The 13,385-nt window shown below is 36.5% G+C and overlaps 1 protein-coding gene across 1 annotated transcript; it reads right to left on the reverse strand.

Moving 5' to 3' along the window:
- Positions 1 to 4,169: 4,169 nt before the first annotated feature.
- On the reverse strand, positions 4,170 to 12,588 carry LOC131984820 (zinc finger protein 239-like). The gene is made up of 6 exons (XM_059349798.1): positions 12,288 to 12,588; positions 9,669 to 9,768; positions 9,465 to 9,583; positions 8,324 to 8,474; positions 6,985 to 7,067; positions 4,170 to 5,781 (listed from the first exon to the last, which is right to left on the reverse strand). The coding sequence occupies exons 1-6, from the start codon at positions 12,577 to 12,579 to the stop codon at positions 4,709 to 4,711; spliced, it is 1,818 nt and encodes a 605-aa protein (XP_059205781.1). The 5' UTR covers positions 12,580 to 12,588; the 3' UTR covers positions 4,170 to 4,708.
- Between the last annotated feature and the right edge of the window lie 797 nt (positions 12,589 to 13,385).

A 13,385-nucleotide genomic window follows, 5' to 3' on the forward strand; every position in this document is an offset into this window, starting at 1 on the left:
AATTGCATCTTATTATTTCAGCCACTATCCAAAGCTCAGGACCAGGTCTGAGATGAGGTTCTGAATGGAGATGGACTGGTACATGAAGAGCTCAGCTCCTTCTTCACAACAAGAGTCCGGTACAACATCTGCATCTCTGCTGACGGCACCAAACCGCCTGTCCATCTCACTCTCCGCTCCGTTCTCCCCTTAAATTCTTTTACTTGGGGCAGTAACTTTGTGCAGTCCTTGGCCTAGAGGTTAGGAATCGGACTAGTAACCAGAGGGTCACCGGTTCGAGTCCCAGGACCTTCAGGTCAAGGACTGAAGTGCCCTCCGCAGAGTTTGAATTTTCTCATTGTGGGACTAATAAGGGAATCTTAATTTAATCTTAATCTTAACTCACTCCAACCCAGAGCGATGTAACAGAGATGGAATTCCACCGAACACCCTCCTGTCCATGAACACCACCAACAGACTTGGAGACAAGGGACAGCTTCGTAGCTCACACTTAGGTTCTATAAGAACCAGATAGCTCCTAACAACTAGCCCAATATCCCAAACTCCCTCTAATGAAGACAATTTTATAGTGGTTTTGGGGTCCGTGGAGTTAGGGCTGGGCGACGTGGCCAAAATCTATAATGATATAGGTAATTTCTTATCTCAACAACGATATATATCACGACATAGAATGTTTTCTTATTTGGTTAATAAATCGTCTTTATGAAAAAACTACAGCCCCCTCCTGCAAGAATCAGGACGAAGAATGTGATCTAAATAACGTAAACTTTATGTAACGCAATTTGGCAATTTGATAAGAGTTTAATTTAAGAGCTGATATCTAGACCATTTCCATGGTTTTCTTGATAATGTCTAGATATCAGCTCTTAAATTAAACTCTTATCAGCTATTTTTGTCGTTATCATTATATTTGTACAAACGAATGTACCTTTAATTGTACCAGGCATTAAAATGAACAAGAAACTGAAGAAAACAAGGTGGTCTAATCATTTTTTCCATTACTGTATATCACGATATAGAATGTTTTCTGGTTATTTGGTTAATAAACTGTCTTTATATAAAAACTACAGCCCCCTCCTGCAAGGATCACAACATAAAGCATAATCTAAATAGCGTAAACCTTTCGTAACGCAATTTGGCCACAGTTTTTTTTACATTGCCTTAGACAATTAAACTTTGTATCATGATATATCAATATTTATTTTTATCACAATATGATGCCAACAATAGGCAATAACTTATTGTATTGGAACCTACGAACAGATGAAGCACAAAAAGCAACAAGTAAGAGTTAAAGGTCACAGAAGCAGACTATAGGAGGGAGTAGGGCCCTACATAATGTGTCCTAATGTTTTCTGTATTTCTGACGCATTTGGCATTAAAAATAAAGTCTTAACATTTTTTATTAACTAAAGTATCATGAATTTTTCTTAAACAAAAACTGAAAAACAACTCCGCCCACACCAGTTCATCGCTCCCAGAATGAGGGAATAAATTAGCCCCATAAAATGCTTCTTCGTAAAAGAAAAATACATATTTATATAACTGTCTATACAGCATAAAGCCAGGGAGCACAGGAAGAAGGGAAATTATCTCCAGAAAAAAGACGGATTCTTGCTCATCACAGTTACTCCGATATTAAAGGATAAATAATTAGTCGGATATCTGACCAGGGTTGCCAGGTCTGATTATCATAGGGGACTCTCGTTTTCTTTTCTTGTCATGTCAGATACAAATACTAATATTCACAAGCTGTGTGAAAAAGTTTTGTAAAGTTTTTTGTAATGTAAAATTTCAAAAGACAGTGCCACATAAATTCAGACATATATCATATGAAATTAAATTATTTTAGGCCGAATATTGTTTAAATACCAACAGACATTTTCTCATCAGTATTCTATCAGCTGTGTGAGGACAGACAGACAGACCCTATATATATATATATATATATATATATATATATATATACATATATATATATATATATTAAAATTAAACTTAACCTATAAATAATTAACTTCACATAAATCTGAATTTAAATTAAAACCTTTGCTAAAATATTAAACATTTGCAGGAAATTAAATAATGTGCTGATAAATTTCAATATGTGCAGAAAAATTAAATATAAAAAACTATCTGCACATTATTTAATTTCCTGCAAAAACAAATATAAAACATAATGTGATAACTTTATAGTTTGAAGGAAATATAAAGCATTTAATTTGCAACTAAACGTCATACTGATTAATAACACAGCGAAGTATTAATGTAAACATGCTGATTTATAATTTAACATGTGCATCAGCTAATAAACTTTATTCTAAATGTGAATATAAACAGTCAGCTCACCTTGATGAATCAGACAGTCTGAGTCCTCCTCCTCCTTTAAAACAACTTCCTCTTTGATTTTCAAACCAAAGTTCCGTCTGAGGTCCATCCTCCTCAGTTGTTCCCCGGCCTGTATCTGAGAAAACACGGAACTTACAACAAGGTTTTTAAAGTCCAGGAGAAGAAAGAACATGTTAGCAGGAGCTAGCTGCTAGCGGCTAACGCTTGCTTAGCAACATTAGCAGGAAACGTGTTTCCGGCGGCAGAAAGAAAACAAACCTGCTCTTTGTAGTTTAGTTTAAGCTTTTCAAACCACATCCAGCAGTTTGTGATGTCGCTATTTCTTTATAAACTACACACCGGAGTATTTTACTGCTCCGTCCTCAGCACGGATCAAATAGCAAACATTAGTTCCGGGGGCGGAAGGAATACGGGGCGGACCGGCTACTTCCGCTCACTGTTCCTATTTCAAAATAAAAATAAAATAAAATAATATATGAAATATCTGATAAACACATCGAAATGTAATTAAATTAAACAAAACAAGCAATAACTATATTAAAAAAGAAATATATTCATTAACATTTGTATGAAGGGTCCTTCTTATTTAAATCCCTATTTAATTTTCCATGAATTAGTAATAATTAAGTAATTGATTGAATGATTTTTTTTAATGTGTTAATTTTTTCCAGTTTATTTTTCAAAATCCGGCTTCTTCCGGGTGATTGTTTGTCCATGAAGTAGTATTTTGGCTTTTCAAAAAAAAAATGTAATTAAAATAAATCACTATATAAGTTCTGTGTTGCTAAAATCAAATATATTAATGTTATGAAATATAATATGTTAGTTTAATAATAGCACAAATGAATTAAGGTCGCACCGGAAGCTATAGAAGTTAAATAAATTAAATAAAAAGAAAAAAATAATGATTAAATAATAGCAACAATAATAATAAACAAACTTAAATTGACTGATAAATAATAAAAAAATTTACTTTTTATGTACCTTTACATTTTAAATAACACCTTGCTGGTAACCATTGATTTGTTTTTTTGTCATTTTATTGTTTTTGTTTACTATATATTTGCACTAATTCCCACTGTGAAATAAAACTATTTATCATGTCAGAACTTTTCTTTCTTCTCTCCGTTCTCGGGTTGAGAGACGGCAAGATGCTGCATAATAAACAATTTGTTTACTTCGAAACAACACAGTGAACAATAAATATATTTTATGCCCCACCTCCACTGAGGGGACAATTAATGATGAGTATAAAATATATGATCCTCAGACTTCCAATATCATGAGAACATATAATAGAACATAAGAGACTTTTTATTTGATAAATTAATACGAGTCAGAATTGGGACAGCCTTACCCTGAAGATATATGGCAGATATAATAGTTCTGATAATAATTATAGTTATATGAGTTTTAATAGACTGAGATTTCCTTCACACAGGTGATCCAAACACAACTTCTTCTTCCTCTTGTCCTCTGCAGGACAAACAAGGACAAAACAGCAGCACAGATATTATTTAGAAGTACGAATAATTAAATAAAAAAGGGATAGAACCAGCACCATAATCCGTCTGACAGGAACACTGTGACAATAAAAGCTTCATAACAACTCCAGTTTGTTTCTGGATGATAAATGTTCTTCTACCTAAACAACTAAATATTCAACGTGTATTCCGTGTTTTCATAACCATGGAACAATAATAACAACATAATTATTCAATGCAGTAATAACAGATTTGTCCAGAGGGAAATAGACCAATAATTCAGATTATATTTTATTATATTTCTTTTTATTTTTTATTTTTTTTACTATTGCTAAAACTATCTATAATTAAATATTTTTGAAATAGTACAGGAAAAAATATTTACATTTAAAAAAAGTGTAAAAACATCAGAGTAGTGTACAGGCCACTCTAACAAACCACGTAAAAACAGAAAACTTCAATAATTAAGTTGCATTACAGTATTCCACATTAACATTTCATATTTTGGGTTAGCAAAAATATTTTACATGCCGTCTCTTTGGATGGTGCATTTATTTGACAGTCGCATTGCATATTATAGTGTGCACTTAATGCAGCACTTTGGGACAAAACTTAAGACTGAAACTCTACAAACCACAAGATGAAAATGTGCTGTCTAGTTTAAAACCAGAAGAATTACATCTACTAACAACAATAATGGTGAAACACTAAAAATAATAATAAATAACAAAGTGATTTAAACCATGCAGCAATAAAAAAAGTTAATCCAGTAAATCACATCAGCCAACAGTCAATTGTCAGATTGTTATAAATCTGGTTGTAATTATCGATCTGCGTCTGAGTGCCTGGCTTGTTGTGGCAAAAACATGTTTTTCTCATGTGTGATTGATCAAGTGTTTCGTCAGATTTCCAGATATAGTAAAACTTTTATCACAAACAGAGCAGCTATACGGTCTCTCTCCTGTATGAGTTCTCATGTGAATCTTCATTTGTCCACTGTCAGTAAAACTTTTCCCACACACTGAGCAGCTGAAGGGTTTCTCTCCTGTGTGCGTTCTCAGGTGTCTCTTCAGATCTCTATTCTCGATGAAACCTTTCCCACACTCGGAGCAGCTGAGTGGTTTCTCTCCTGTATGTATTCTCAGGTGTTTTTTCAGATATCCACTGGTGATAAATATTTTCCCACAATCTGCACAGTTGAATGGTTTCTCCTTTGTGTGGATTCTCATGTGTTTGTTGAGATTTCCACTTCCAATGAAACATTTGCCGCACACTGAGCAGATGAAGGGTTTCTCTCCTGTGTGGATTCTCTTGTGTATCTCTAAATACCCACTGTAAGTAAACGATTTCTTACAAATGGAGCAGCTGAAAGGTTTCTCTCCTGTATGCGTCACCATGTGTCTCTTCAGATGTGTCTTTCGGCCAAACCTTCTCCCACACTCAGAGCAGCTGAACTGTTTACCACCTGCACTACAACTTGAATCCCCATCAGGGACTTCGTTATTGTTGAGAGAGTTTAAATCTGACTGAGGTTCTCTGGTCCCCTTCCAATCAGCACTGTCATCAGTCTCAGGTTCAGCAGAGTCTCCAGTCTGGTCATCTGGATGAGAGTTCCTTCCTGGTTCTGGTCCTCCACAGTCCTCTCCATCAGCTTCTGTTTCCATCTGCTCAGTCTGTGCTTGATGAAGCTGTGAGGACTGAGGTTTCTCTTCATCTTCTTCATTCTTCACAGGGACAGGAAGAAGCTGCTCTCCCTCCTGACCGGTCCAGAGTTCGTCCTGTTCCTCTTTAATGGGTGGGGGCTCTAGCTCCTCCTGATCCTGGTCCTGGTCCTGGTCCTGGTCAAGGTCCTGGTCCTGGTCAAGGTCCTGGTCCTGGTCCAGACTGCAGCTCCTCTCCTGCTGCTTTTCTTCACCAACAATCACTTTCTGGACATCTGAAGGTAAAGCTGCAACAGATGATGATAAGGATGCAGGTTCAGTATGTTTAAACATTAAATTAAAAAAGGCTCCAAACCTCAGAACAACCTCTAGTTGCCAGAACTTGTCACAATTTAAAACCAAATCACACATTAATGTACACGTTTCTGTGCAGCAGCAGCAGCAGCCTGATGGGCTTTTTAAATGTACTTACCTATAACGTACGGCGCCTCAGTACAGCACTAAACTATCTAAAAGTAAAAAACAAGGCAAAGCTCATCCACTGTTCCTCTCCACTGCTGGACTTTGTTTTGACTCTTACGCAACGATCAACTCCTTTAGAGTGCAATATTGCCTTCACAAACAGCCGACAGCTCCAGTTGGATCATCCCGATACGTCCGGCTGGTAGATTCGGCTTGACTTGAGTTAATTTTTGGTGTTTCTGCAGGCTGAGTGAGTCTCAGATTAGAGATTAGCAGTCCACAAAAGTGAACAATTTTCTGTCAATGTTGTAATATTGTTCAAGTCGTTGAATTATGTAGTTTGCCATCAATTGTCTGCAGACTTCACCTCAGACATTCTTTACCTGTTGTTTGTTCATGCAGGACAGAGCAGATGGGTTGATTCCTGCTGAACAGCTGCCAGCAGTTTTCTGTCTGTGCAGACGAGGCTGGTGCCATTATCTGACCTTTTCTGCAAAATAAATTATGATTTTTTTTTTTGCCAGTTTGAAAAGCTTTTTTTTTTCTTCAAATCAGACTTGGGCCCCTTTCTTAACTCTTTATCAGGCGAAGAACTATATTTGGTAACTTCAGTGGATATCAAAATGAGGTCCCCGTGTCTCTCTGTGAGGTCGTAGAACCACATGGATTTATTTCAGCCAATCAGCAAAGATCAGGCTACGTCACAGATGGTGACACCATGTACATACAGCCATAATGTGGACTGTGGAATGTGTAAAAAAACATACGGACCCAGGGGAGGGGGGTAATATTTTGAGAAAAAAGTTTACGAGATTAAAGTGGCAAATCTACAAGGTTTGAAAAAAAGGTTTGGTCATTTTGATACTGCCTCCAGCGGCCCCAAGGTAATTTGAGTTTGAGACCCCTGGTTTACAGTGTCAGAGCTGTAAAATGTGCAGCTGCAAGGTAATTAATAAAATATTCTAAATGTGTGCAATAATCGTCAGCTTATAAACTTTATTCTAAATGTGTTTGAACCGTGAGCTCACCTTGATGAATCAGACAGTCTGAGTCCTTCTCCTCCTTTAAAACTTGAGGTCTGACGTCCATCTTCCTGCAGTTCTCCAAGCACCTGCAATACACAGACACAAGAGTTTGTGGTAGAAATCAGTTGAAAATGTATATGTAGTATAAGCAGTTAATGCATGATTTGGTAACAGGTAGTATTTTAGTTTTCATGGGAAAGGAAAAACTCATTAAACAAGTCAGCTTAGCATATCCGAAGCCGATGCTCTGATTGATACAGTAACATTAGAACAGGAATCTGACCTCCCAAGTGTGCTCTTTTATCAAAAGTGGAACATAAGAGGAAATTACAGGACATTGAATTTTAGTTACACAGAAACAATGACGCACGAACCTGTGAAGTAAAAAGACAACACAATGTGCTGCCTTCTCAGAGTTGTTCTGATCATTGGAATTGTCTGTCACCTTTGGCATCTGTATCTGTTTTTGATACTAACAATAAACCCCACACAAGGCTGTAATTCGAATCTACCTGGTCGTCAAGTGTTTTTCTTTAAAGATTTTCTATGATAAGTTCTGTAGCTGTACAAGACGTGGGCCATCATTAACAAATCCAACAAGTATAGACTGATGACAAACTGCACTTCCATGGCTGGGGAAGTATTAACTCTGTTCCATGTATGTTAGGGTTAGATAACCTGCTGAAAAAAAGAAATGGCTCTTGCTGGTGTTCTACGCTGGAGCAGTTAGATTACTGAGTCTAATCTCAGTGCACTCAATAACATCGACATTTGTGCATGCTTTTTCCTCATCTGGATCCTCGGTGCCTTGCCATGTTTCTACACTGTCAATCAATATGTGCTGTGTGTGAGTCTGAGTGTGTTTGCGTGCGTGTCTATGTGCATGTTTGTGTATTTGTACATACAGATGTGTATGTGGGGATGGGAGGGGTGGGTTTTGTCATTTTTATTGTCTGTTTTTATTCTTATTTTTTGTAAAGCACTTTGTGTTGCATTTATATGTATGAAAAGCGCTATATAAATAAAGTTTGATTGATTGATTGATTTACGACATTTTGACATTTTCCTAAAATAGCCTTCCTGTTTGGCCAATTGATGCTTGGTTTGAATGTCTGTTGTCTGTGCCATTATAGGGAGTCACTTTCTTAAGATGTTGGAGATGGCAGTAATTGTAACATTAAATCTAAAGTCATTGTCATTATTGCTTACACCCAAGGGCAGTTTCATTAACACAACTATCAAGTGATCTTCCAGGCTCAATGTTCCAGGCATCACCGCTACACTGTCTTTCAATTCGGATAGTAACCACTCCAAAGGGATGGTGGTGAGAGCAGTAAAGGACCTGGTGCTGCAGAGCTCCTCCTTCAGCTGCTCGTTCTCTTCTCTCAGCGCGTCGCATTCAGAGAACAAGTTGACACACTCGGCCTGCAGACGCTCGTACTGGACCTTCAGTTTGTTGTAGACGGCTCGAGGGACCATGGCGTCTTCTCCATCTGACAGGGAGAGATATTCATGAGGAGAAAACATTACACCTTTTAGCAAAAAAAAATACTCGTACTACAGGCCATTATCCAGTAAGTAGGGAGATGAGGAAAGACCTCTCTGTGTGTTTGGCAGCAGACAGCATGAAACCTGACAGACGCTCCAGTCACGTCGGTGAGGCACTTGAGTTTTTTAAGAGGAAACTTAGTGAACCGTAAGCAGGAAAACAGCTTAAAAAAACATGAATTAATATTTTTATTTGGAAAAGTCTTGTCTCAGGGAGTAATCTTCTTGAGATTACCTGCATCATTTTTAAAAATATATATATATATTTATATTTGTATTATTATTTATTTATTTATAATTTTTATTTATTTTTTATTTTATTTTATTTTATTTTTTATTTTTGGTGTATTCCTTGTCTGCGTGTTGTGCTATTTGTTTATTTTTTCCCCTTTTCTGTGGTTTGTCATGTGATTGCTTTATGTGGGAAATAAAATAAAATAAAACATGATTAAAAAAAGAGTTTACCTGCCTCGTTCAAGCAAAAAACTGAACTGGTTTTTAATTTAGCCATGAAATTACTCAAAGAAAAGCAAAAAGAACAGTTATGGTATAGATGTTTGTGTCAATAAAAGTTACCCATTGTTACTAGTTTGTTGGTTTGGGAGAAATGTGTCTTCCTCCAAAGGGGGCTGACAGAAAGAGTTTGAGAATGTTATTATACATTATATTATTAGTAATGTCATATTCTTCACAAGGCGTATTATCATTCATGCAGAACATCACATGCTGGGATTTTCTTTTGCAGTTTTTTATGCAAAAAGTTGGGACTGCAAACAGGCTGTAGGTGATCAGAAATAAAAATGCAAATCTGCATCCAAACTCGTACCAAGTAATTATCTAATGAGATAAACCAGATTACGGGACAATATTAAACTAACATGAGGTCATAGTGGAGCTATCCATGAAGTGACATGACCACAGAAGGTGATAGTTACCTGTCCAGAGCTCCTGTTGGCGCTCTGAAGTCTGGTTTGTTGGCTCCTCAGTGGATCCTGGTGCTGCAGGGAGAGAGCTGGAGGAGGATCTGATGGAAGATTCGGCCCTCTTTCTCCTCCTATGATCAAAATAAATATTGATTGAGATACAATATCAACATTTTTAAGGTAAAAGCATCAAGGGGAGAAGGTTAACTTCACTACCTGTTCTTTTTTTTGGGACCTTCCACGCACTCACTCTCAATGGAAGAAGTGAAGAGTGAAGGAACAAAGTCCGGGCTGTCTGGATCCATAGACGCCTCCCCTGGAAAACACCACCAGTCACTGTTACTGTGAGGCTGCAACTCAAATGCTAAATACTTTACAAGAAAAGAGAAATGTGTTCTCTCTAACAGGGATGCAAGAAAAGAATGATATATACATATATATATATATATATATATATATATGTTTACATATTATATATTATGTTATGTATGTATTCACACCCCGCACAGGCTAAATATATGACACATTGCTATGTTATTATTATTATTAGGGCCTCGGGGCAATCGCACCGAGCACTGGTCCCATACAGCAATAGCTGTAGGGACAAAGCCGTAAGTCGCGAAAAACTGCCCAAAATTTTGCATTGAAATGAATGGGACGGCCGAAAGAAAATGAGCAAAAAAGAACATTAATTGAAGATTTTCAGACGTCTACTTCTCCGGCATAATTTCACCTAGAGACTCCATTTAAACTTTAAACAGTAGACACAAGTCTTGTGTATTGGTGTATTACTTTGCGTTTCGATAGGTCATATAGTTTTTTATCAATCCCTGTTCAATGACCATGATCATTTTTGGAGAAATTCTGAGATTATAATGGGTGTGTATTGCACGGAATGTTCGTGTCAGAGTGTGTGATGTCATCGCTCAGAGTGTAGAGGGAGAGGTAAAACTGTCAAAAAATACATTTGAAAACTGCGCTCCAGGCCGCAAATTCCACTCTACAGAAATAATTTATACATAGAAATGTAGGAAAATTTCTCACTCACAATCCTCTGGTAAAGCTGTCAGAGTTATAATTTGGGCGTACGACGCAAAGATGCGCCACCAAAACCACCAACAGCCTCATTGGGTCCCATATTAAAAACGCAGGAAGATTTCGGAAAAAGTGAGATTTAACTGTTTTTTTAGATCGCTCTAACAAAGCTATTTTTTCATTTTTCTTAAAAAAAAAAACATATGTAGAGGTTCAGGAATAACTCAGGACGCTCAAAGTGAAGTCGGATCAATGATAGGTATTATGGTTTTGCCAAAAATGCTTTCTGTTCGAGGCCAGAAATTTCACTCTGCCCACCTCTGGCTGCTTTCACTCTGCCAGAAGATTCCACAGCTGTTAATTCCATTGATTGCTCTGCTGTGATTGGTCGACCCCAACGCTTTGATGTTTTGATGTGATTACAGTTACAGATACACGCACGCACACACACACACACACTGGTCATTTAATGTTATAACAGTTAAAGATACACGCACACACACACACACTGGTCATTTAATGTAATATCAGTTAAAGATACACGCACGCACACACACACTGGTCATTTAATGTAATAACAGTTAAAGATACACGCACGCACACACACACTGGTCATTTAATGTAATAACAGTTAAAGATACACGCACGCACGCACACACACACACACACACACACACACACACACACACACACCCACACACACACACACACACACACACACACACATATGCGCGTGTAAGTGCGCACACTCCTCCACATACAAATGTTTCACACACACACATTTTGAGGTTAAAGGGCATAGGTTGCTGTATAAATAAATACTTGAAGAGGAATAGTATCATAACATTACTAGTATTAATTGTTTGAAATCTCTGAAGAATCTCATCATAGTGTACACACACCGGCAGTAGCCCCCGTGGCCCTTTCAAAATTTCCCCCAGAGGAAATTTTCTAGTTATTATTATTATATACATATACTGTTGCTGCCAATACTATTACTACTGTATACTGTGATATACTACTATTATTATACTGGCCTTATTATTCTTATTATATATGATATTATTATATGATAATATTATTATTATTATATACTGTACTATTATTATATACTGTCTAGTCACAATAACATTATTACCATCATATCATCAGTATAATTGTCTTCATCTTGCCACTGTACCTTACCTACCAACTTATCTTCTTTTTAACTCCTTAAGTGTCCTTGTTCTATTCTGTCTTTTTCTACTGTTGTTTTTATTTATTCTACCTCAGTATTTTATTTTATTGTAATTTACTGTACTATCTATCTATCTGTATGATACAAATTAGAATTCATATATCCAAATTGAAATGTATTTATTTTAATTGATAGCAGGTTCAATAAACACTCCAGTTTTAAAAATATATAATTTTCTGTCAATTATTCCATGGTTCAGGCTTTATAGGGTTTAGTTCCTTTTCTTATCTTATTTTGAAGGGTAAACGTCCGGAAGTGTGTTGTGTTTATGAGTATGAGTTGAGTATTTTGGCCGCACATGTAGCTCTGTTTAGTTATTTTATATTATCTATAAGTAAAGACACAACAGCAGCAGACAATAGAAGAGTATGATGTGATCTGAGTGTCTGATATTTATTTATTTATCTTAAACCGCATGAATGTGATGGTGATAAACGAAGTGGAATAAAAGAGGGACTGGTGTTTGCTTGTTTCACCTCTTATCTGTGTATTATTTCCAGGCTGTGTGGTGTTTAAATTAACTGTCGCTGCCGTGTGTGTGAGAGGAGAAGAGCAACCATCACCTGAGATGAAGTGAGCGCTGCAGATCCGAGAGTTTCTGATCACTTCGGGGGTCCAGTCGGTCCGTTTCACGGCTAGCAACCACAGCCGTCTCCGCCGAGCTTCAAACGGAGTCCTGGACGAAGGTAACCGATAAAAATGAAGACCAGTTTTCCTTCCATTCCTGTTCTTACATCCGACAGCACAGCAAGACATCGTGAGCCCTGAAACTGGTTTGTTTTCCTCCGTTTTCTGATGGTTTTCTTCTTGTTTTTCATTGATCGCAACTGGTCTCCTCCGAGGCTGCGCACGCATCTGCCAGTGACGTAACCGTGACGTCTACTCCAAATTGGTTCTATTTGTTTCAGAAAAACTGAGAGGTTTTTCAAAGAATAATGTATTTACACTCTGTTCCCTTTTTTTCTCTTCCCCTGTCATTTTATTTATATTCTCTACTTTTTAAGTTTATTGGAATTACTAATGATAACCCTGATTTACTATGATTTATTTATTATTTAATTATTTGTCATGATACATATATGTTGGAGCACCTGTCTGCTGTTCTATATACAATTGTTTGTATGTGCAACCTTTTTCAATAAAGTTCTTTAAATGAAAAACAAACAAACACTTAATTAATTTGATTATTCTAATGGCGAAATTCCACATTCACAAGGCCAAATTTTCCAAAGGTCGACCTTTCTTTCCTGCTTTTGAAATTTAATTCAATAACTACCTTGATTGTATTAAAACAATTGATAATAACAAATGTATACATACTCTTAACATAATTCAAGAAATATTTGGCGAAATGTAATATGTCATGACTTTTTCTTTTTTCCCCCCTCCTTCCCTTTTAATTTAATTATTTGTATTATTCTGTTTAATTTACACCTGTACTGACTTATGCACTTCATTCACTTTTTCTCATATTTATTTATTTTCTCATTTTGTGATGCCAGACCTTGTTTGTTCTATCCGACATGAATGTTCTGACTGTATTTGGAATTTCTCAATAAAGTAAAAAAAAAAAAAGTTTCAGGAAAAACTACAAAAGTCTTTTGTGAAACTTTAATGTATTTTTGCAGTTTTTGGGACAGAAATAATGAGTTTTTAGAGAA

Source organism: Centropristis striata, chromosome 14 (assembly GCF_030273125.1).
Source record: "Centropristis striata isolate RG_2023a ecotype Rhode Island chromosome 14, C.striata_1.0, whole genome shotgun sequence".
NCBI classification, from domain to species: Eukaryota; Metazoa; Chordata; class Actinopteri; order Perciformes; family Serranidae; genus Centropristis; species Centropristis striata.